We start from the raw sequence: 22,471 nt of genomic DNA on the forward strand, positions 1-22,471 counted from the left end.
CCCTGCCAGAGCAGCACCATCCAAGCTAGTTCAGGGCACACAGGAACACATCCAGACAGGCCTGGAAAGGCTCCACACAAGGAGACCCCACAACCTCTCTGGGCAGCCTGTGCCAGGGCTCTGGGACCCTTCCAGACAAGAAGTTGCCCTTGTGCGGAGCTGGAACCTCCTGTGCTGCAGCTTCCATCCATTGCTGCTTGTCCTGTTGCAGTGAGCAGAGCCTGTCCCCCCCAGCCCTCAGCTGTTGATAAGCATTGATTCAATCCCCTCTCAGTCTTCTCTTCTCCAGCCTAAGCAGCCTCATTGCTCCTTGTCCTGTGGCCCTCCTCTAGCCAACAGATTTGGGCCTTTCAGTGCTAGTTACAAGCTGAAGGATTCATTCCCCAAAGTCCTGGCTGGAGTTTGAGGCTGAATCTCACACCAGTGAGGAGCTGTTGGCTGTTGTCAGGCTCCTGCTCCATCCCTGTTCTGCCCTGAGGTAAAAAGGTAGGCACAGCCCCAGCCTGTACCAGTAACACCTGTGCCAGCCCCAGCTTGTACCAGTGCCAGCCCTAGCACTGAGTGGAGCTCCTCACAGAGCAAAGGAATCCAAAGAACCTTGACCAGAACTGAGTCCTTAAATATTCCATTTAATCAGCCTCAGGGTAACTTCATCTAAACAGATTCTCTCCCCTAGGAGTTACAGTGCACATAGAAGCAAAAGGATAAGCTGAGTCCTAAGCCCAGCCTCACACCCAGGTTCAGTCCATCATTAACCCAGCCTAGAACTGGCACCCAGTGCCCCCTCCGAGGGAGCAGAGTGGTTGCCTCATCCTGCTCCTGCAGACCCCTTGAGCAATCACTGCTAGACCTTGGCTTTTAAAGTCCCTCAGAGCAGTCCTGGCAGTGTCTTACTGGGCAAGGCTCTGTGTACAGCTACTGGAGTTGTGGAGGTGACTGCAGGGCTGCTGTGCCAGGGCAGGGCCTAGACTGCCACTCTAGAGCTAAACCAGAGGCACTGCAGAGGTCACGGAGCTGGGAGCCCCAAGAGTCCATAGAGGGGACAAGGTGGGGACAGCCTAAGAACACCATCACTGGATCTGCTCCCCTTTATTTCACGACAGTGTCTGGACTCTGGAGAGCAGTTCTGGTTTCAGGGGGCTTGGTGGCTGCTCCTCTCCTGCTGCCTGAATGTCCTCCATGAGTGCTGTGTCCCAGGCAAGGGTCAGGAGGGCTGAGGGCACCTGTGACAGGAGAAGCAAAGCAGAGCTGGTAAAGCTGCAGCAACCTTAGGTCTTTGACCTCCTAACTCGTTGTGTGTCTTCCCAGGCCTGCAGGGAGCACTTCAGGAAGCTGCTCAGGGGATGCTGCTTGGGGCTTTCCCTTGGAAGCTCTGTGCTTGGCTTGGTTGCTGCCTTCCCTCTCAGCCTGGTGTGGCTGCAGAGCCTCTGACAGGGCTGCTGACAGCTACTGCAGCCTGCATTTATCACAGGTCCCTTCAAAGGGCTCAGAAGGCCTCAAACAGTTCTTTATTTGCTTGACTTTAGAAAGGAGCCAGAGCCCAACCTAGAGCAGAAGATACAAACTTCATAGAACGATGGAATGGTTTGGGTAGGAAGGGATCTTCAAGATCATAGAATCAGTCAGGGTTAGAAGGGACCACAAGGAGCAGCCAGTTCCACCTCCCCCTGCCATGCCCAGGGACACCTCACACTAGATCAGGCTGCCCACAGCCTCATCCAGCCTGACCTTGAACATTTCCAGGGAGGAGGCATCCACCACCTCCCTGGGCAATCTGTTCCAGGCTCTCACCACCCTCACTGTCAACAGTTTCTCCTCATCTCCAGTCTCAATCTCCCCTCCTCAAGCTTAAAACCACCAAGTCAGGAGGAGCAGATGGCAACTTCAAGGTCTCAGTGGAAGGGACCAGCTCCCTTTTTTCCTCTACTCACCAGCCCACATTCATTGAAGGCCAAGCTCTCATCAGTCAGTTTGAGCCCTCCAGGCCCCAGCAGCTCAAAGGGCAGCCAGTCCTCTCTGAGAGCTTCCCTCACAAAGCTGTAGAGTGCAGACAGCGACTCTCGTGCATAAAAAGTCCCTGCCAGGAGCAAACAAGGTGAGAAGTTGAGAGAGGATCTGGCACTAACCAAATCTAACCTCTGGTGGTCGTTTCTGTGGGGCTCACGTCATGCTGAAGCACTTGAGTGTCCCAGAAACAGCTTCGTTTGACTGCAAAGGATCAAAGCAGAATCTCCCCAAATCAAAACGGACTTCCAGCTCCTGCCAGGCTGGAACAAAGAGCTGAGGGAGCCTGAGCTGATCTCCAGAGCTCTGCTGCAAAATGGGCAGAGGTTTGTCCTGTTGTATCTGCTCGTGGGCAGCCTCTAACGACCCCATCTAATGAGTCTGCCTTGCTCGTGGCAGCCTTTAATTAACAGCACCTTGAGATTCTTCCCCCTCTCGAAGCCGCAGAGCTGTGGTGCTGAGGGCCACGGTTTAGACTCAGCCTTGGCAGAGTCAGAGAATGGTTTGGCCTCAGCTTTCATCTTTGCCAAGCAAAGGGTTTGAGGATTCTGTGAAGCCCTGGGGGGCCCTCCACAGTCTCTCACCTTGGAGGATGTATCCATCGGGGAAGCGGACTCGCAGCAGGGTGTAGTTGTACTTCCTCATCTCCCTTTGTTCTTCCTTCTCCCTCATAGCTCTCGTCCTCAGCATCGAAGCCTTTTCTACCGCTTCTGTCCTTCAGAGACAAAAATCAGGGCTTTTTAGCATGAAAAAGCAGCAGCAGAAGACTCCCAGCTGGCCTCTGGCGACCCCGGGGCAGTCAGGGCGCCGCCGAGCTCACCGGAGCCGCTGCTCGCGTTTGATCTCCTCCGCAGTGAGGTTGTAGAAGTCGTTGGGCAGCTCAAAGCGAGCGGCGGCCGGGGAGGGTTGGAACAGGCAGAGCTGTCGATCCAGCTGGGCCCGGACAGGCTCCGAGCTCAAAAGCTGCTCTTTGTAGTCCTTGAGGTCTTCCAACCTGCTCAGCATCTCTTCCTTCAGCACGTAGTACTCCTCTGTGGTCTCTGCAAGCAACAGGGCAGGATTTGAGCGGCTTGGCCTTTATAGAAGGGATGAAATGTAAGGCCAAGGGGCTCCACGAAGTGCAAGGTGGGCAGCTCCCCTTCTGCCACAGCTCCTTCACCTGGGCTGTCCCAGCAGGCCCCAAACCTCCCAGCTCCAGCTGCACAGAGCAAGGTTTCTCACCTTGTCCTGGGACAGGCAGCGTTTTGGTCTCAAAGCCGACAGCCTGGAAGAATCTCTGTGTGCCTTCCAGGCAGCTTATCCTCTCCTGGAGGAAGAGGGAAGAATGGAGATGTGGGCAGTGGACTTTGGGAAGCAGAGAGCAGCTGCAGGAGCTCTCAGCTCACCTGAAACACTTTGTTCTGCAGTTTGATTTTCCTGTACTTCTCCTCCTCTGGATGTTGGTAGATGTTATCCAGGTACCTGCAGAGACAGGAGTGTACTGTGTGGCTCACAGCAGCAACTTCAGAACATGCTACCCTGAGGTGTAAGAGAAAACTGAGAGACCTCCCAGAGAGAAGAGCTGGGGGGCAACAGCTGCCCACGAGCCAGCAATGTGCCCTCGTGGTCCCTTCAAACAACCCAGGAGGCCTCAAAGCAGTTCCTTCTTTGCTTGAGTTTAGAAAGAAGGAGCCAGAGCCCAACCTGGAGCAGAAGACACAAACTTCATAGAACCATGGAATGGTTTGGGTAGGAAAGGACCTTCAAGATCAGAGCATCAGTCAGGGTTGGAAGGGACCACAAGCAGCAGCCAGTTCCAACCCCCCTGCCATGCCCAGGGACACCCTACCCTAGAGCAGGCTGCCCACAGCCTCAGCCAGCCTGGCCTCAAACACCTCCAGCCATGGGGCCTCAACCACCTCCCTGGGCAACCCTAATGGACTCCAGGAGTGCATGAAGAAGAATGTGGGCAGCAGGTCAAAGCAGGTTCTTCTTCCCCTCTGCTCTGCCATACTGAGGTCACATCTGCAGTCCTGGGTCCAGTCTTGGGCTCCCCAGTACAGGAGAATCCAGCAGAAGCTATGAAGAGGCTGAGGGGCCTGGAACAGCTCTGTGAGGAGCAAAGGCTGAGAGCCCTGGGGCTGAGAGCCTGCAGAAGAGCAGCCCCAGAGGGGATCTCAGCAATGCTCAGCAAGAGATAAAGGAGCTGGGGTTGGAGGAGCAAGAGGATGGGGCTAGAGTCTGCTCAGTAGTGCTCAGGGGCAGGAGAAGGGGCAGCAGGCACAAACTGGCACCCAGGAGTTGCATCTGACCAGGAGGAGAAACTCCATTGGTGTGAGGGTGCTGGAGGCCTGCAGCAGGCTGCCCAGAGAGGTTGTGGAGTTTCCTCCTCTGCAGAGCTTCCAACCCCCTCTGGCCATTGTGCTCCTGGGCAAGCTGCTGTGGGTGCCCTGCTGGAGCAGGGGGGTTGGACTGGATGAGCTCCAGAGCTCCCTTCCAGTATCACCACACTGGGATTCAGTGAAAACTGAGGGAAGCAAAACACATCAATGTTTCATGTCCAAGCCAGACAGAAACAGAGTGGCCAACCTCAACCAGCAGCTCCCAAAGCTCTTGGACTAGTGACCAAACACCTCTGAGATGAAGAGGAGCTTACTTCAGCTGCCCCTTCAGATGGTTCCAGCACTCAGCTTTATTCAGCCTTTGCCTGGAGCACAGCAAGAAACTCCAGCTGCCTGTTGGCCTTGCAGGGGAGGCTCCAGCTGTCCTACCAAGCCTGCACACTTACTTGGCCATGGTCTCCACTCCTGCTCGTGTTCTCTCCCGGTCCCTGTTGAAGGTGTGGATCTCCATGATGGAGGCAGCCACTGGGTCTACAGAGAAATACTGGGGAGGAAAGAGAGAAACTGGTCACAAGGGCAGCTGATGCTGCTCTGCACAAAGAGAGGTGTGGGTCTGTGGTGGTTGAACCTCGAGAGGCAGCTCAGCACCACACCAGTCCCCCTCACCGTGGGATGGGGAAAGGAAGTGGAAGAGTTGGGAGGAAACCCCCCCTAGGGTGTGCTAAAGTGAAGTAAAGGAAGAGCTGTGCCTGCAAGCAGAATTTAATCCCAGCTTTTCCCACTTCAGCTGCTTCCAGTGTGTGATCAACACACCCAAAACACTGGCACCATTTGAGCTGCTCTGAAGAAAATGATCTCAGTCCCAGCTCAGAGCAGCTGCCAGCACCGAGGGTGCTCGGACAAGCTACAGCAGCACAGAGCTGCCAGTGGGCACTGCAGAGGAGTGGAGCCACACATAAAAGGAGTTAAACAGGAGGAAGGTTGAAGCAGAGGATCCTTTCCACCCTGGTTCTCCACGGCTGTGTGACTCCATGCCCCCAGCAGGCACAGTGCTCACCGACTGGATGGCTTCTCGCAGGTGTTTCTCCTTCTCATCTTTCCTTACGACTGCACCAGTCAAGGGGCAAAGGAAGTAAACCCCTGAGACCGAGGGGGCAGCTGCCCCTTCCGTGGCTGAGGAGCTGAGATCCTGAGGGAGACAAAAGCAGGCACTGAGCTGAGCACTGGAAGGTTTGGGGCTCTAAACAGCCTTGCACGGGGTGGGAGCAGCAGCACCTCCTACCTGCTCCTCCGTGGGAAGCCCTCTCTCACTGGCAGCTGCCTCAGCCAGCAGCTCTTTTCTCACTAGGAGAGACAAACCCAGGTCACAGCAGTGGACAGGGCAAAGCTGCTGCAGAGGCTGGAGGACTTTGGGCCATGCAACAACATCCTGAGGATGTGAACACCAACCTGGGTGCTCTATCCTCAGCCTGGGAGCCCACAGCTGAGTGTGACCCCCCCCCTCAGTTCCTGTGAGACTCAGCACCTGTCCCAGCCAGCCCCAGCACCCATCCAGCCATAGAACTGAACCACAGAACCGAGGAGGTTGGAAGAGAGCTCCAAGCTCAAACAGCACAACCCAGCCCCCAGCCCTGCCCAGTCACCAGACCATGGCACTCAGTGCCCCAGCCAGGCTTGGCTTCAACACCTCCAGCCACAGCCACTCCACCACCTCCCTGGGCAGCCCATTCCAGTGCCAATCACTCTCTCTGCCAGCAACTTCCTAACAACATCCAGCCTCAACCTGCCCTGCCACAGCTTCAGCCTGGGTCCCCTTCTTCTGGCCCTGGCTGCCTGGCAGCAGAGCCCAACCCCACCTGGCTACAGCCTCCCTGCAGGCAGCTGCAGGCAGCAATCAGCTCTGCCCTGAGCCTCCTCTGCTGCAGGCTGCACCCCCCCAGCTCCCTCAGCCTCTCCTCACAGGGCTGTGCTCCAGGCCCCTCCCCAGCCTTGCTGCCCTTCTCCAAACACCTTCCAGCACCTCAACATCTCTCTGCAATTCAGGAGCCCAGAACTGGACACAGCACTCAAGGTGTGGTCTGAGCAGTGCTGAGCACAGAGGAAGAAAACTGACGAGGCTGGAAGAGACCTTCGAGATCCTCCAGTCCAAGCACTCACCCAGAGCTCACAATCACTGCCACTAAGCCACATCCCGGAGCAGCACAGCTCCGGAGCTGGCGACTCCACCACCTCCCTGCGCAGCCCCTTCCAGCCTTCGACAACCCTTTCAGGGAAGTGTCTTCTAATCTCCAACCTAACCCTCCCCTGGGGCAACTCGAGGTCATCTCCTCCCATCCTGTCACCTGCTGCATGTGAGAAGAGCCCAACCCCCCCCTGGCTCCGACCTCCTTCCAGGGAGCTGCAGAGAGCAGTGAGGTCTCCACTCAGCCTCCTCTTCTCCAGACTAACCGAGCCCAAGTCCCTCAAACGCTCCTCCTAAGAGCTGTGTTCAGAGCTACCCCTGCAGGGGCTCCGTGTCCCCCCCGCGACCTCCTACCCTGGTTCTTGATGGCCTCCTGGGACGGGGGCAGCTTGGCCTTGCTCTTCAGCTCCATCCTGGCCAGCGCCGCGGCCGCTGCCATCTGCGCTTCGTCCGTCGGTCCCTGACGAGGTTTCGGTGCTGCTTCGGCTTTCGGCTTCTCCTTGGGGACCCTGGGCAGGACGGGAGACGGCGTCGGTGATCCGCACCGAGACACCGACAGCCCCGCAACCGCCGCCGACGCTTAACGGCGGTTACCACACCGGTGCCCCCGGGGGAAGGAAAGCCGAGCAACCGGCCGCCCCGGTGCAGCAGCATCGCTGCCCGCTGAGTGTCTGCTCGCTTGGGCACCGTCACCAGGCCCCGTAGCCCGCGAGGTCGGCGGCAGTTCGCTGTCCCCACGGTAACCTCGAACCGGCTCCTTCCCACGACCAGGTACCGGCTGGCACCGGGCACAGGCCAGCCGCAGGGCCCGTGGATATCAAGAGGAGAGCGAAGTGGGGCCGGTCCCCAACCCCATCAGCCCTGCTCCTCCGCCGTCGTTACCGGAGGGTTCCCCCTACCCCGTACCGGGACGGCTCCGAGAGCTTCTGGCCGGGCCCCGCGGTCTTGAACTTGAGGTCGGCCTTGATCTCCTGGAAGAACTTACGCATGGCGCCGGGACGAGACGGGAGCGCAGCTGCGACCGGACCGGGACCGCCGCGCACCGGCACCGCCGCGCCCCGCCCGCCTCGCCGCCACCGGAAGGGGCGGGGCCAGCTCGGCGCCGCTCTGGCCCCGCGACTCTATGACCTCCGCGGACGTCCGGCGGCAGCGGCGGGAGGGGTACGAGGGCAGGACTGCGCCTCCCGCAGCCCCCGCACTGCCTTCAGCCTGCCCCCGGGAACGCCTCTGACCTCCGCGGCCCCCAGCGAGCCCTCCCCGTGCAGCCTCCCTCCGCTGGCAGGAGCCAGAGGGGATCTGAGCAGCGCTCAGCAGGAGCTGAGGAGGCTGCGGGCAGCAGGGGCACGGGGCCAGGCTCTGCTCAGCGGTGCCAAGGGGCAGCGGGCACAGGCTGGCACCCAGGAGGCTCCATCTGAACAGGAGGAGAAACTCCTTTGGTGTGAGGGTGCTGGAGGCCTGCAGCAGGCTGCACAGAGAGGTTGTGGAGTCTCCTTCTCTGCAGAGCTTCCAACCCCCCTCTGGGCATTGTGCTGCTGGGCTGGCTGCTGTGGGTGCCCTGCTGGAGCAGGGGGGTTGGACTGGATGAGCTCCAGAGCTCCCTCCCAACCCCTCCTGGCCACTGTGCCCCTGGGCTGGCTGCTGTGGGTGCCCTGCTGGAGCAGGGGGGTTGGACTGGATGAGCTCCAGAGGTCCCTCCCAACCCCCCCTGGCCATTGTGCCCCTGGGCTGGCTGCTGTGGGTGCCCTGCTGGAGCAGGGGGGGTTGGACTGGATGAGCTCCAGAGCTCCCTCCCAACCCCTGCCCTGCTGGGATTTGGGGACTCCGTGCCCAGCCTGCTTCCCAACATCCCAAATTCCCTCCCACGCAGCCCAGAGGAGTTCTCCTCCCCACACTCTCCGGCTGCCGCCTCTGGCTCACAGGATTATTTAGGAGGACAAGACCTTGAAGATGGAATTTGTTCCCCCCCTTGCCACCAGCCATGGCCACAGCCACCCTGCAGATCATTTCTTCCCAGCACTGTGCCTCTGTTCCCACTCAGCTCCCCAGGCACTAACAGCTCTGGCTGCCACCAAACGTGGCACAGCCACTTCCAGGTGCCAGGGACAGCAAGCAGGGAACCATTTGCACTTCCAGGACCTCCTAAAGGACCCAGCCTGGGTTCAACCCGGGTTTAAAAGCCACATCCTAAACCCAGAAGCAGGTAAGAGTAGGTCTAACGCTGTCCCCCCCCCCCATGCCTGGCACGCACTGGTGGCCCTGTCCTTGGCACTGGGGCACTTCCCATGCCCACCAACAAGACCCCCTGGGTGCAGGAGACAGAGCCAAGCTGCATCCCCCAGCCAGGGGGTGGCAGCGGAGTGGGCAGGGGGTGTGCAAGCCCCCCTCAAAGTTCCCTCTGTCCATCCTGCCCTGGGTGCAGGTCTGTCCTCCCTGTCCCTGCAGCTGCTGGCCCTTGGCCCCCACCTCACAGACCCCTCCCTGTAGCCTGACCCCACTCTACAGCCTTATCCCTGACCCCACAGTCCTTACCCCCCCACACCCTGCATCCATACCCAGCACCCACAGTCCTGCCCCCCCTCACCCTGCAGCCATACCCAGCACCCACAGCCCTGACCCCCCCCACACCCTGCAGCTATACCCAGCACCCACAGCCCTGCCCCCCCCATACCCTGCAGCCATACCCAGCACCCACAGCCCTGCCCCCCCCATACCCTGCAGCCATACCCAGCACCCACAGTCCTGCCCCCCCTCACCCTGCAGCCATACCCAGCACCCACAGCCCTGCCCCCCCCATACCCTGCAGCCATACCCAGCACCCACAGCCCTGACCCCCCCATACCCTGCAGCCATACCCAGCACCCACAGCCCTGACCCCCCCCATACCCTGCAGCCATACCCAGCACCCACAGCCCTGACCCCCCCACACCCTGCCCCCCCCCCATACCCTGCAGCCATACCCAGCACCCACAGCCCTGCCCCCCCCACACCCTGCAGCCATACCCAGCACCCACAGCCCTGCCTCCCCCATACCCTGCCCCCCCCATACCCTGCAGCCATACCCAGCACCCACAGCCCTGCCCCCCCCACACCCTGCAGCCATACCCAGCACCCACAGCCCTGCCCCCCCCACACCCTGCAGCCATACCCAGCACCCACAGCCCTGCCTCCCCCATACCCTGCCCCCCCCATACCCTGCAGCCATACCCAGCACCCACAGCCCTGCTCCCCCCCCCCCCCCTCAGGCGCCCCCCCCCCCCTCTGGCGCCCCCCCCCCTCTGGCGCCCCCCCCTCGGCCCCCCCCTCCTCTCCCCCCCCTCCCCCCCCCGCCCCTCTCCCGCCCCCTCAGGCCCCGCCCCCCCGCGCCCCCTCTCTCGGCGCCCCTGGCGGCGCGGCCCAATCCCGTTATGCCGCCGTCCCTTTGCCGCGCTCCCATTGGAGGAGCCATCGGAGCGACGCAAGGCCGAGCCAACAGGAGGCGCGGCGGCGGGTGTTGGGGCGGGACATCCTGCGGGCCGGTGGTGCCCGGTGCTGCCCGCGGCCTGGGCCTCCGCCGCCGCCGCCGCCCAGCCCCGCGGCCGCCATGCCGCACAGCTTCAAGCCCGGAGACTTGGTCTTCGCCAAGATGAAGGGTTACCCGCACTGGCCGGCCCGGGTGAGGCCGCGGCACTGCGCCGCCGGGGGACGCGACGGGGCGGCGGGGCGGTGGGGGGCCTGGCAGGCCCGGGCTAGGGAACCCATCCCGGGATGGGGGTCGGTACCGGCAGGGAGATCCCGTATTGGGATGAGGGAGCTGGGATGGAACCGGGATGGGGACACGTACCGGCTCCTGTCCCGGGGTTGGGGGCCAGGGTAGAGGCAGAGATGCCATAACGGTACCCGTACCGGGATGAGGACCCGGTGGCGGCATGGGATGACCTGTTCCGGGGTGGGGGAGCTGGTACCAGCGCCTGTCCCGGGATGGGGGACTGGCAGCGGCGTGAGGGGTCTGTGCTAGAGCCAGCCCTGGGGTGGAGATCCCATAACGGCATCCATTCCGCGTTGGGGACCCGGTGCTGGCCTGAAGCATCCCGTACCGGGATAGGACGTCCCCTACCGGGATGGGCGCTCGGTACCAGCGTGGCGATCCCATACCGAGATGGGGAACCCATGCAGTTTATGTTCTGGGATGTGGACCTGGTACTGGCATGGAGGACCTGTCCCAGCACCCGTGCCGGGGCTGAACGTTCTGTACTGGGACGGAAGCTCTGTACCGGGGTACAAACCCAGTACCGAATGGAATGGAGGTGCCATGCCAGCACCCCTACTGGGGTGGGGACCCAGTACAGGAATGGGGTATCCTGCACTGAAGCAGAGCACCCCATGTTGGCACCTGTGCGGGGTTGAGAGCCCAGTGCTGGGCTGGAGGTCCCCTGTGGGCACCCATGCCAGAATGGGAGCTTAGTACTGTGATGGGGTCCTGCACTGCCGCCTGGATTGGCACTGGGCTTTGATCCTGGGGCAGAGGTTCCGTGTTGGCACCTGCACCAGGATGGAGAAACCCAGGCTGAGACGGGGGTCTGCGACTGGCTTTGGGCTCCTGTGCTGGCAGCTGTGCTGGGAGCAGACCCAGCCCCAGACTGGGGGTCCTGTACTGGCACCAAGGGAGAGAGAAGGGGAAGAAGTCCCCCACTGGTCCCTGTGGCTGTCAAGGGATGGGGGAGATCTGGTGGACCCCCCACCAGGAGAGTGTTTTGACAGACCTGTGTTGGAGGGGTCTCAGGCCCCCCTGAGTCCCCTCCTGCTCTAGCATTACCCTGAGCCTTCCCTTTTCACCTGCACCCAGGGCAGACCCTGACCCCCTTGGGGTGACCACAGAGGGCCTCAGTCCTGCTTAACCCACAGGACCCCTGCCCTGAGGACTCTCTCTCCTGCTAGGGTGACCTCTGTCACCTCCTTCTCTGCTGCACCCCAGGACCCTGCTGCTCCAAACACCCTGACCCCATGGCGGTGTCCCAGCATCCCGGAGGAGTCCTGTCCTTCATCCTTCATCCTCATCCTCATCCTCATCCTCATCCCTCCGCTGCCCCTACAGAGACCTTCATTTCCCTTCCCAGGTCCCTACCTGGACATCAGTCACCTTCTGCCCCTCCTGGGAGGGAGGCAGAGCTGTGCTCTGGGGCTCTGTCCCTCGCTGGGGACAGGCGGGGAGGGGGTCGCAGGCTGAGGACAGTGCCTGGGTGCGATGCGTTGTGGGGGACTGCTGCTGAGCGCTCGGGAGCTGCAGGATCAGGGCCGCTGGTGGCAGCCTGGAGGGTGCTGCTGGGGTGTGTGTGGTGGGGACGAGTGGTCCCGGTGGCCAGGTGCCAGCGTTGTGCCGCGGTGGTGCTGGGAGCAGGCCCGGAGGTGCGGGCAGAGCCGGGCTGGCTTAGGACGTGCTGTGAGGCTGTTGGAGCGGGGCTCGGCCGGGGGTCTGCGGTGGTCTTGAGGCAAGGTTTGCCTGCTGGAGGTGTCTGACGGGAGGAGACTGGCAGGTGGAAAGCGTGCGGGATCGGGGCAGGTACCGGGGAGGCTCGGGGTGCCGGAGACGAGGATGCTGCACCGCACCGTGAGATGCCATCCCTGCGCTGTCCTGGCTGAGATGGCACCAAGACGACTTGGTCCTTCCAGGAGAGCCCTGGCGCTGCCAGCCTCTGCTGCCCCTCCTGCTTTAGCTCGCTTGCTCTTTTGGGGAAGGCTTCCGACCCTCCCCAGCCCTGAAGACCACCCCAGCACACGGGGCAGCACCCAGCGCCCCCCCGAGGGCTCCCACCCGCGGCTGTGCCCGCGGCCCGGACCAGACGGAGCGGACGGACAGGAAGAAGACGAGGGTGGTCCCACGCATTCCTCCGCTTGGCAACGGGGCTTCTCCTGCCGGGAAGGACCCTCAGGCCACCCCACTGGAGCAGTCACCCCCTAAACCCCAAGGGTTGCCTCGGGCATCCCCTCCCGAGGCAGCCGGTGCCACGGATCTCACGGTGGAGAGACGACCTCACGCCGAGCTCCGGCCGCGGAGCGCCCAGTCCTGATCCCTTCTCTTAGCCTGATAGAGATCCCACCCAGGGCCCTGCCACCCCTCGGGCATCCCCATCCGGGCGCTTTTCTTGCCGTGCTCTCCTCCCCGAGCGGGGGGCCCGCGGGTGCCGGAGGCCGACGCCGCTTAGCCGGGGCTGAACGCTCCTGGCAGAGGACCGCGCCCAAGCCGCTCTCTCTGACCACCTCCTGCTTTGGGTTTCCTTTCAGATCGATGACATCGCGGACGGCGCCGTGAAACCCCCTCCGAACAAGTACCCCATCTTCTTCTTCGGCACCCACGAGACGTAAGCCCTTGCCTCGCTCCCCTCCTTCTCTGGCCCGGTGCTGGTTTTTGTGCCCTTCCCCTCCCCCCTTTTTGCTGCCTCCGCTCCGGCCTCACCTCTGCTTTGTTTCTCTCCAGCGCCTTCTTGGGCCCCAAAGATCTCTTCCCTTATGAAAAGTATAAAGATAAATATGGGAAACCAAACAAGAGAAAAGGCTTCAACGAGGGATTGTGGGAAATCCAGAACAACCCCCACGCCAGTTACAGTGCCCCTCCGGTGAGTGGGGGGGCCCCTGCGCGGCCGGTGGGGGGCAGCCAGGCCGTGGGCTGTGCCCCTGCCTCCAGCTCTCCTTCCCTCCGAGCTGCTCTCTCTCTCTCTCTCTCTCTCTCTCTCCTCCTGCCTTTCTGCTTCTCATCGCCGCGGTGCCTACGCGCTGCCAGCTCCCAGAGTGGCTTTCTTGGGGTTGCAGTAGCTTCTCTTGCCTGCCCGCTCCCTTCCTCCTCTTCCTCATCCTCCTCCTCCTCTGGAGGAAGAGGCTTTTGCCCCATCCTTGGGGATGTGCTTTGTGCTGCTTGCCCGAAACCTCAGAGGATCTCCTTGTCAGAGCCAGAACTTGAGGCTTGCTTGTCTTCGGCTCCTGGACCTGCCTGTGGTCTGTTGGGCAGTCCCTTTCTTCATCCATTTCTGAGCTCCTGAGCCAGAAGCTGCTGGGTTGCTCTTTCAGGAGGCTTCAGAGCAGGCCAGGAGGTGGCTCTTTGCTCCTCGTTAGCTTGGTGTGGGCGTTTGGTGACCGCCGTCGCGCGAGGGGATTTACTGTCTGGTGATCTTCAGAGGTGGCATCCAAAAGAGCTTTGTAGGCAGTTGTGCTGAAGAGGCAGAGGAAGGTTTTTAAGGTGAGCTCCAAGATAAAGGTGGCCTGGAGGGGTAGGTTCAGGGACTGAGCCCTTCTGGCTGTGCTGCTCCCAGTGCAGGAGAGAGGATGTGGTTTGAGTACCCCTGGAGCGTGGTCTGACCCCAGACTGCAGAGGTAGAGTGAAGTGAGACCATGGAGATGCTTGAAAACCTGGAGAACACCTTCAGCTTCTTGGGTGGGTGGTTCGTGATGGTGAGGATGGCAGCACCCACTTTGTCCTGGAGCTCCACTGTGAGCACCCATCAGGGTTGAGGAACCTGTTGGTGAGAGGTCTGCTGCGATTGAGGGACCGAGGCTGCGCTGATGGCCCCAGCAAGGCTGAGGCTTCTCCAATGGCCACTGCAGCCTGTGGCCAAAATGCCTGGAGGAGCAGAAGAAGAAGAGACTGGAGTAGAGGTCCTTTTGGTTTTTGGAGACTGAAATGAAGTCAGATGCCAGGAACAGTCAAGGACAAGAAGAAGCTTTCAGCACTGGAAGAATCCCAGCTCTAGGAAAGCCCTTGGGTGCAATGTTCTTGAGTGATGAACCTCCTGATGGGCTGGGGAGAAGCCAAGAGACCTTCCCTGGGTAGGAATGAGAGAAGACAGAAGATCCCAAGTGGGAAGAGTGGTGACCACCACACTGGCCTGATCTCCTCATGTGGACCTTTCCTGTGTGTGAAGTGCTGTGGGGTGAAGCCATTTGAGAAGGAAGAGGCTTGACCAGAGGCAAAGGCTGGTGCCAGCCCACCAGAGGAGGATGGCTGCTCCCTGCTGCCAGAGGAGAGGCCAAAGGGAGCCACTCAGCCCTACCTGTCTGGCGCCGTGGGGGCAGAGCTGGGCTGGGCACTACTCACCGTGGTTGGGGCTGTCAGGACCAGGCTCCTCCAAGGGGTCTCTGGCAGAGCGTGGGGATGGGGGCAGAGAGGACTCGGGCGGCATCGGTGGGAAGAGCCAAGCTGGAGGATGCAGAAGGAAGTTGCTGGTGGTCTCAGGGGGGTGCAGGGAGGGTGGAAGGGGTCAGCTGAGTGTTGTCCTTGAAGGCCTTGGTGCTGTTTGGTCACAAGTAGCTGCTCCACGCTCCCCTGCACGCTCACCTCCGCTCAGCACTGCCATCCATCTGCTCACCCTTCCATGCCCCTTTTCCTGTGCCCCCCCCCCCCCCGGACCCCAACGTGCTGCTGGCCCCTGGGGGTGATGACACAGCTCTCATCCCCACTGTCTTTAGCCTGCCAGCTCCTCTGACAGCGACGTCCCTGAGCACGACCCGATGGGGGGCAGCGACGGAGGGGAGGATGAGGAGGACACTGCCATGGCTGCGGTGCCCGCGGAGAAGATGGAGAGCGACGAAGACTCGGACAGGGGCAGCGACCAGAGCAGCCTGAAGAGGAAATCCATGGCTGTGAAAGTGAGTGTGGGCTGAGGTGGTTCCACACGGGAGGCTGAAGGGTGTCCTGCTCAAGAGGACACAGCTCTTTGGTGTCCCCACTTAGCCTTCACCCACCCTGCAGCACATCAAATACACTGTGGCAGAAGGTGGTGGAGAAACCAAATCCTTTGGGATTCTCCGGTGGGAAATGGGGCTTAGCAGCTGTTCAGGGGTCTTGGCAGCTGCCTCATGTTGTCTGTGAGGTGATGGGATGGCTGAGTCCTGCTGGGCACATTTCTGCTGAGTGAATGTGGCTGCTTTTGCAGGGGCCCTGTGGTCGGAGGGCACTGGGCCCAGCAGGGACCCCTTGGCCGGGAGGAGCTGGGCCCAGCAGAGCCCCTTTGGCCAGGAGGAGCTGGGCCCAGCAGAGCCCCCTTGGCCAGACAGGGCTGAGCCCAACAGAACCCCCTTGGCCAGAGGGAGCTGGGCCCAGCAGAGCCCCCTTGGCCAGAGGCAGCTGGGCCCAGCAGAGCCCCCTTGGCCAGAGGGAGCTGGGCCCAGCAGCATCCCCCTTGGCCAGGAGGAGCTGGGCCCAGCAGAGCCCCCTTGGCCAGAGGCAGCTGGGCCCAGCACTGTCCCTCTCCCAGGCTTTCAGCTGTGGGTGGGAGTGAGCTCCTCTCACCTTCTCATTCCTCTCCTGTTAGATGCCAGTGACAAAACGGCCTCGGAAATCCTCCAGTGACCTGGATCAGGGCAGCCCCTCCATGACAGAGGAAGAGAACTCAGAATCATCTTCTGAGTCAGAAAAAAACAGTGACCAGGTGAGAGGGTTTGGGGTTACAGTGGAGTGGAGGCTGGCAGGGCAGTGGGGAAAGGGCTAGAGAAAGGATTTCATTGCCTGCAGGAGAGACCAATGGCTTGAGGAAACCTGAGCAGCTCCTGAAGCCATCATGAGGTGATTCTTCTCATACCTGTTTTCCTCCAGGACTTCACTCCCGAGAAGAAGCCAGTGGCCAGGGCTCCCCGGAGGATGCCAGCAGCAGGGAGGAAGAAGAAGGTAAAGGAGCCTGAGTCAGGGGTGTAGCAGGAGGGAGGCTGGGGAGGAGGCTGTGCTCTGTGCTGCTGGGGGAGGAGCAGGAGGTGGCAGGGCTCTGCCATGGGCACGATGAAGGTTCAGGGTGAGTCAGGGATGCAGCAGGAGGGAGGCTGGGGAGGAGGCTGTGCTCTGTGCTGCTGGGGGAGGAGCAGGAGGCGGCAGGGTTCCTCCACGGGCAGGATGAAGGCTCAGGGTGAGGAGGGACCTCCCTTACACCTCCGTGACCTGGCTGGGCCCCACAGTGCCGTAGTTTGGGGCACACTGCTGAGCCATTGCCACCTCCCTGATCCAAGCCTGCTGTGTGCCTGTAGAAGGTGGAGTCTGGCTCTGACTCGGACTCCAAAGGAGACTCAGACTCAGAGATGGGCAACGCAGCTGCGCACGCGGCCAAGTCAGACTCCAACTCCGACTCCGACTCGGACGTGTCCGTGAAGAAGGCTCCGCGGGGCAGGAAGCCAGGTAAAGCCCTGGGACCTGCTTCCACAGCCCCTGCAGAGCTGCACAGCATGCAGGCCTGGGGGCTCCTCAGGCTCTGGGGTCTCCTTCTGCTGTGGACACCTTCAGCCCACCTCCCTGCGTCCCCCTGCCTTCCTACATTTGGGGCTGTTCCAGCACCCCTGGCTCCTGCTGAACGTCCTCTCCTCCTTGTCTTGCAGCTGAGAAACCTCCTCCCAAGCCCCGTGGCAGGAAACCGAAGCCTGAGCGTGTCCCCACCAGTTCCAGCAGTGACAGGTGAGACCAGCAGGGACGCCATCACCCTGGGGGCTGTGCTGGAGGGTCCCCTGCCCACAGGAGGGGTCTGAGCCTGCTCTGTGCTCCGCAGCGACAGCGACAGCGACGTGGATCGCATCAGCGAGTGGAAGAGGCGAGATGAGGAGAGACGAAGGGAGCTGGAGGAGAAGAGGAAGAGGGAGCAGGAGGAAGAGATCCGTCGACTCCGGGAGCAGGAGAAGGAGGAGAAAGAGAAGAGGAAGGAGAAGGCAGAGAAGGGTGAAGAGCTGCACTCGGACTCGGACAGCAGCGCCGAGGATGAAGTGGCCAAAAAGGGACGGAAGGGCCGGGCTAAGGCTCCGTCCTCCTCGGACTCTGAGCTGGAGCTGGAGAAAGAGGTGAGTGCAGAGGGGAGCTGGGGGCACACAGAGAACTCAGCATCTCCCTGTCGCTTCAGGAGGGACCTCCAGCAGTGGTTGGGACCCATCTCAGTCTTGCTTTACCCTGGGAAGGGGCTCATCCATAGGCACATCCCTGCTTTGCCAGTGGGAGCTGTTCCCCTGGCCCAGGATGCCACATCTCTGCTGGGTCTTGCATCCTCATGATGCTTTCCCTGCCGCCACAGATCAGCCTTCACCTGACTACAGCCTCCTTTCAGAGAGCTCTAGAGAGCAATGAGGTCTCCTCTCAGTCTCCTCCAGACTAAACACCCCTAGCTCCCTCAGCTGCTCCTCCCCAGCCCTGTTCTCCAGACCCTTCCCAGCTTTGTTGCCCTTCTCTGCACCCAGTCCAGCACCTCAACACCTTTTGGAGTGAGGGCCCCAAAACTGAACCCAGGATTTGAGGTGCAGCTTCACTAGATCTTGAGGACTCAAATTGTGCCAGGGCAGGTTAAGGCTGGATGTTAGGAGGAAGTTGTTGGCAGAGAGAGTGATTGGCACTGGAATGGGCTGCCCAGGGAGGTGGTATAGTTGCCATCCCTGGAGGTGTTGAAGCCAAGCCTGGCTGGGGCACTTAGTGCCATGGTCTGGTGCTTGGGCAGGGCTGGGTGCTAGGTTGGGCTGGACGAGCTTGGAGCTCTCTGCCAAGCTGTTTGATCCTATGACTGGAAGGGCACAATCCTCCATCAGTTGGGTACTGCAGGCTGGGTGGGCCAGAGGGTACCAAGACACTGCCTTCTGGAGCAGAACATGACTGTGCTGCATCCCAAGGCTTTTCTCATCCCAGGCAGGGGATCTAGCTCTGCACCCAAGCTGCCTGGCAGCAGTGGTGGGATGGGTGCTGACTGGTGGCCTTGGCTGTGGCACTGCCCCCATCCTGCATCAGGGAGGGCTCTGCTGCTCTCTTGCATTGTTCTCTTCTCCAAGGTAAAGAAGCCAGTGAAAAAGCAGCCCTCAGAGTTGTCAAGGAAACCAAACCAGAAGGAGAAGAGGGGCAGAGCAGAGGAAAAGTCACGGAACAAGTCAGCATCTCCCCTCTCTTCCTTGGTGCTTTCTCCTCTGGGGACAGGACCTTTCTTGTGCCACTTCCTGGCCCTCCCTGGCTGTCACCTTGGGGTGGGGATGGGCACCCCTATGAAGCTACCTCTGGGCCAACAGCAGCTGTGGAGGGGCCAGACTCTTACCTTCTCCTCATCTCCTAGAGCTGGAGGAGGTGTTGAGGGCACCAGGCTGAGGTTCCCTGGCCTTTTCCATCTCACAGGGGAAGATGCTTGGGGGATCACTTTGAGGCTTGGAGCTTTGCCTCAAGGAAGCTCAGGAAGCTGAGGCATAGGGGAGCTGCTGTCTCAGTGCTCCTGTCTGCCTGGGGGCTCAGGAGATGGGGGTGTGGGGCTGGGAGATTGGGGGGGGTGGGGCTTGGGATTTGGAGGTGTGGGGCTCAGGAGATGGAGGTGTGGGGCTGGGAGATGGATGTGGATGTGTGAGTGGAGCATGGCAGGGCTCTGCTGCTGGCCTTAGCCATCACCCTTTGAGCAGGAGACTTCAGCTCTCTCCTTTTCCCTCCCCCAGACCTTTGAAAGTGGAGCGAGGTCGGAAGAAATCGGAGCTGATCCCCGAGAGGAGAATAGAGAAGAAAAAGGGTGAGTGAGCTGTGGCTTTGCCATCACAGCAGGGAGGAGAAGGGAGAGAAGGGATCCAAGGTGGTTCCTTCATCCCAGGGAAGGGATCTTTCCCACAGGGATTGTTGTGGGTGCACTGGGGCCCTGCCTGGCCTCAGGGTGTGTGGAGACAGCTTCCCTCTGCACCTCTCCATCCTCTTCAGAGAGGCCTCTGGGGCTGTGTTTGACCGTGGAGATGCAGGAGGAAACCAAACCACTGCTGGGGGAGAGGTCCTGGGCTCCAAGCAGTGCTGTGGTCTCCCTCCTGTCATCTCAGCCTGTCTGTCTTGCTGCTGCAGAGCCCACAGTTGAGGAGAAGCTTCAGAAGCTCCACAGCGAGGTCAAGTTCTCCCTAAAGGTGGATAATCCGGTGAGTGCCCCAGAGCCTGGCCATGGCCTGGCACCTCCCTGCTCCTGCCCTCAGCCACTGCATGAGCCTTGCCCACCTAGGGTTGCTCAGCCTGGCTGATCCTTTTCCTGCCTTTCTGGATGCTGAGTGGCATTAGATATTCCCAAGGAGACTTCCAGGCAGCTTCTGATCTTGATGCCATCCCTGCAGGACATCAAGCGGTGTCTGAATGCACTAGAGGAGCTGGGCACGCTCCAGGTCACTTCTCACATCCTCCAGAAGCACACTGATGTGGTGGCTACGCTGAAAAAGGTAGAGCCAGAGGGTTGAGGCCTTCCCTGAGGGGAGCCAGGAGCCTGCTGGGGCCACCCCAGCTCCGAAGGTGTCCTCTCCTCCCTCTTTCTGGCACAGATTCGCCGCTACAAAGCCAACAAGGATGTGATGGAGAAAGCTGCTGAAGTCTACACCCGCTTGAAGTCACGTGTCCTGGGACCAAAGATGGAGGCAATCCAGAAAGCCAACAAAGCTGGGCCTGAGAAGGACAAGGGGGAGGCAGAGAAGGGCCAGGAGAAGCTGTCAGGAGGGGAGACGAGAAATGAGAAGGGCGAAGAGGAGACCAATGCTGGTAACGCTCCCTGCACATCTCAGGGTGCTTCCCTGCTCTGTGTGGGCACTTAGAGATCCTGGGACCCCTCCCCTGGGCACAGCACATCCCACTGGGGAGCAGGGACAGGAGCAGTAGTGGCTCTTGGCCTTGCTGGTGGATCAGCAGCCACATGTTGGCACCTCCAGTCCCTTGCTCACTGCAGTTCCGAGGGTGGGAAGGGAGTGAACGGGAAACACTCGTGGCAGTGAGAGCAGAGGGCAAAGCTCAGTGCCCACGCCCTGGCTGTGGGTGCCTGTGGGCTGAGTTTTGGGCCAAGACAGCTTCTGTCTGCCAGCCTGAGAGCTGGTCCAGGACACTGGGGAGATGGTGGAATGTGGAGACGCCCTTGGCCGCCAGCTCCAGCTCTTGCGCAGGCAGCTGGTGACTGGCATCTTCCACCCTCGCAGCCAGGTCCCTGCCTGGGGCTGTCCTGCTGATGGTGCAACCCTTCCCTGAGGAGCTGGTGGGGAAAACCTGCTCTGAGGCCTGCCTCTGGCTGTGGGGGATGGAAGTTTTGGGGCTGTCAGGGTCAGGGGTGACAGGGTCGTAGATGACAGAATGGGTTGTGTTGGTATGGCCCTTCAAGATCCTCCAGTTCCACCCCCCTGCCATGGACGGGAACATCTCTCACCAGCCCAAGTTGCTCAAGGCCTCGTCCAGCCTGGCCTTGAACACCTCCATGGAGGGGGCAACACCTTAGTCTTGAGGGGTCCCCTCAGTCTTGGCTGGGTGTCCCTTGCCTGGACGAGGACATTGTGTGGCCATGGGTCCTTGGCTTGCCCAGCTGCTCGTGGGTTCAGATGGACCAGGTCCACCGTGGGCATGTTAAGTGTCTGAGCCTCTTTCTTCCCTTTAGACTTGTCAGGTCCTGTCAATGGGGAATCCCTGTCCCAGAAAGCAGAGGGCACAGAGGAGAAGGACAAAAGCCAAGGGCCAGGAGCTGGAGATCCAGAGGCACCCACCGAGGGGACCCACACCAAGTGAGCTCCCTGGGATCCGCTGCACCGCCCAAGCTGAGCTCTCCCCTGGACCATCCGTGGGGGGAGCTCTCCTGGGTTTGTGTGGAGCTATTCCCAGCTTGGGAATGAGCCTGGAGCACGGGAAGAAGGGCAGGGACCCACTCTCTGAGCTGCCTGTGCTCTACCCCAGCAGCATGCAAGACTATCCCAAGGCCGAGCGAGCTGGGCCGGAGCGAGAGAGGGCTCGTGGGGAGGCAGAGGCTGTGGAGGACACGGAGGAGAGCTGAGGGGCAGAGGCTGTGGCAGGACACCAGCCTCTGCCTCCTCCCCTGCTTGAGTTACTTCACCAAGTCACGCTGTAGCTGATGTCTTAGGTCTTGTTCTGTGCCCCCAACCCGTGAGAGCTGCGGGGGAGCTGTGCTGGTTGTCTGTATTTGTTTCCCCCTCTCTTTATTTGGGTTGGTTTGGGGTGGGGGGGGAGGTGTTGATTTATTTTGGAGTTTCTTTTTTTGGGGGTTGTTTTTTTGTTTGGGGTTGGAGTTTAGTTTGGGTTTGGGTTTAGTTTGGGTTTGGGTTCAGTTTGGGATTGAGTTTAGTTTGGGTTTGGGTTTAGTTTGAGTTTGGTTTTTAGTTTGAGTTTGGGTTTTAGGTTGGGTTTGGTTTTAGGTTGGGTTTGGTTTGGGTTTGGGTTTAGTTTGAGTTGTTTGGTTTTTAGTTTGAGTTTGGGTTTTAGGTTGGGTTTGGTTTTAGGTTGGGTTTGGTTTTTAGTTTGGGTTTGGGTTTGAGTTTATTTTGGGTTTGGTTTTTAGTTTGGGTTTGGGTTTTAGTTTGAGTTTGGGTTTTAGTTTAGATTTGGGTTTTAGTTTGGGTTTGGGTTTAGTTTGGGTTTGGGTTTTAGTTTGAGTTTGGTTTTACTTTGGGTTTGGGTTTTAGTTTAGATTTGGTTTTTGGTTTGGGTTTGGTTTTAGTTTGGGTTTGGTTTTTAGTTTGGGTTTGGGTTTGGTTTGGGTTTGGTTTTAGTTTAGGTTTGGTTTTTAGTTTGAGTTTGGTTTTTACTTTGGGTTTAGTTTGGGTTTGGTTTTACTTTGGGTTTGTTTTTTTTTGTTTGGATTTGGTTTTATTTTGGATTTGATTTTTATTTTGGGTTTGTGGTTTTTTTCTTTTGTTTGGGTTTGGTTTTTAGTTTGGTTTTCATTTTTATTTGGGTTTTCATTTTGGTTCTCCCCTCCCCCCCACCCCTCCCTTCCCCTACCCTAATTTCTTGTGATTTCAATCGACATTAAATGAATATAAAAGGGTTTTGTAATGAAAAAACAAAAACACAACCTCCAGGAGCCAGAGTCTTTGTTTCTTGAGGCATCACTGACTGTGACAAGGGGAGGGCAAGGAGCAACACCCCCCCACACACACACACTGCTCTGGGGGGGGGGGCTGGGATTGAACCCTCACCCCCCTTCCCTGTATTCTCACTGGACCACCCTTCCAAGCTGTTCCTTCCCAGGGGTGGCCTCAGAGGAGCTGCTTTTTGCTT

At 59.9% G+C, this 22,471-nt stretch overlaps 2 protein-coding genes across 7 annotated transcripts; one reads left to right on the plus strand and one right to left on the minus strand.

The window, feature by feature from the left end:
* Nucleotides 1–609: 609 nt before the first annotated feature.
* On the minus strand, nt 610–7,586 carry UBXN6 (UBX domain protein 6). 2 transcript variants are annotated; one of them, XM_064175396.1, is made up of 11 exons: nt 7,414–7,586; nt 6,862–7,016; nt 5,608–5,669; nt 5,383–5,514; nt 4,772–4,869; nt 3,390–3,465; nt 3,226–3,310; nt 2,825–3,044; nt 2,589–2,719; nt 1,932–2,077; nt 610–1,223 (listed from the first exon to the last, which is right to left on the minus strand). In XM_064175396.1, exons 1-11 carry the CDS (start codon nt 7,494–7,496, stop codon nt 1,095–1,097), a joined length of 1,317 nt encoding a protein of 438 aa, XP_064031466.1. In that variant the 5' UTR covers nt 7,497–7,586; the 3' UTR covers nt 610–1,094. The 2 variants fall into 2 exon arrangements, with proteins under 2 accessions (XP_064031466.1, XP_064031467.1); XM_064175397.1 differs by having other exon boundaries at nt 7,493–7,554.
* A 2,424-nt stretch (nt 7,587–10,010) lies between these two features.
* HDGFL2 (HDGF like 2) lies at nt 10,011–22,265 on the plus strand. Of its 5 annotated transcripts, XR_010308966.1 has the most exons (17): nt 10,011–10,159; nt 12,766–12,842; nt 12,959–13,097; nt 14,941–15,120; nt 15,786–15,902; nt 16,067–16,138; nt 16,489–16,636; nt 16,834–16,909; nt 17,001–17,286; nt 18,256–18,350; nt 18,898–18,968; nt 19,286–19,356; nt 19,546–19,647; nt 19,747–19,960; nt 20,838–20,961; nt 21,131–21,589; nt 21,691–22,265. XR_010308966.1 is itself a non-coding variant. In XM_064175391.1 (16 exons), exons 1-16 carry the CDS (start codon nt 10,088–10,090, stop codon nt 21,225–21,227), a joined length of 1,941 nt encoding a protein of 646 aa, XP_064031461.1. In that variant the 5' UTR covers nt 10,011–10,087; the 3' UTR covers nt 21,228–22,265. The 5 variants fall into 5 exon arrangements, 4 of the variants coding, with proteins under 4 accessions (XP_064031461.1, XP_064031462.1, XP_064031464.1 ...); XM_064175391.1 differs by having other exon boundaries at nt 21,131–22,265; XM_064175392.1 differs by having other exon boundaries at nt 21,134–22,265.
* Nucleotides 22,266–22,471: the final 206 nt, after the last annotated feature.

The sequence above is a fragment of the Pogoniulus pusillus genome, chromosome 41, assembly GCF_015220805.1.
Source record: "Pogoniulus pusillus isolate bPogPus1 chromosome 41, bPogPus1.pri, whole genome shotgun sequence".
Lineage (NCBI taxonomy): Eukaryota > Metazoa > Chordata > Aves > Piciformes > Lybiidae > Pogoniulus > Pogoniulus pusillus.

What these genes read in the sequence shown, in the direction of transcription:
- HDGFL2 (XM_064175391.1), top strand. Translation starts at nt 10,088, where the DNA reads ATGCCGCACAGCTTCAAGCCCGGAGACTTGGTCTTCGCCAAGATGAAG. An exon ending in TTCTTCGGCACCCACGAGAC is followed by an intron (nt 12,843 to 12,958) that starts GTAAGCCCTTGC and finishes GTTTCTCTCCAG; the next exon opens with CGCCTTCTTGGGCCCCAAAG. An exon ending in TGGTGGCTACGCTGAAAAAG is followed by an intron (nt 19,648 to 19,746) that starts GTAGAGCCAGAG and finishes TTTCTGGCACAG; the next exon opens with ATTCGCCGCTACAAAGCCAA.
- UBXN6 (XM_064175396.1), bottom strand. Translation starts at nt 7,496, where the DNA reads ATGCGTAAGTTCTTCCAGGAGATCAAGGCCGACCTCAAGTTCAAGACC. An exon ending in AAGCTCTCGGAGCCGTCCCG is followed by an intron (nt 7,017 to 7,413) that starts GTACGGGGTAGG and finishes CGTCCTGCCCAG; the next exon opens with GGTCCCCAAGGAGAAGCCGA. An exon ending in CGATGGATACATCCTCCAAG is followed by an intron (nt 2,078 to 2,588) that starts GTGAGAGACTGT and finishes TGCTCCTGGCAG; the next exon opens with GGACTTTTTATGCACGAGAG.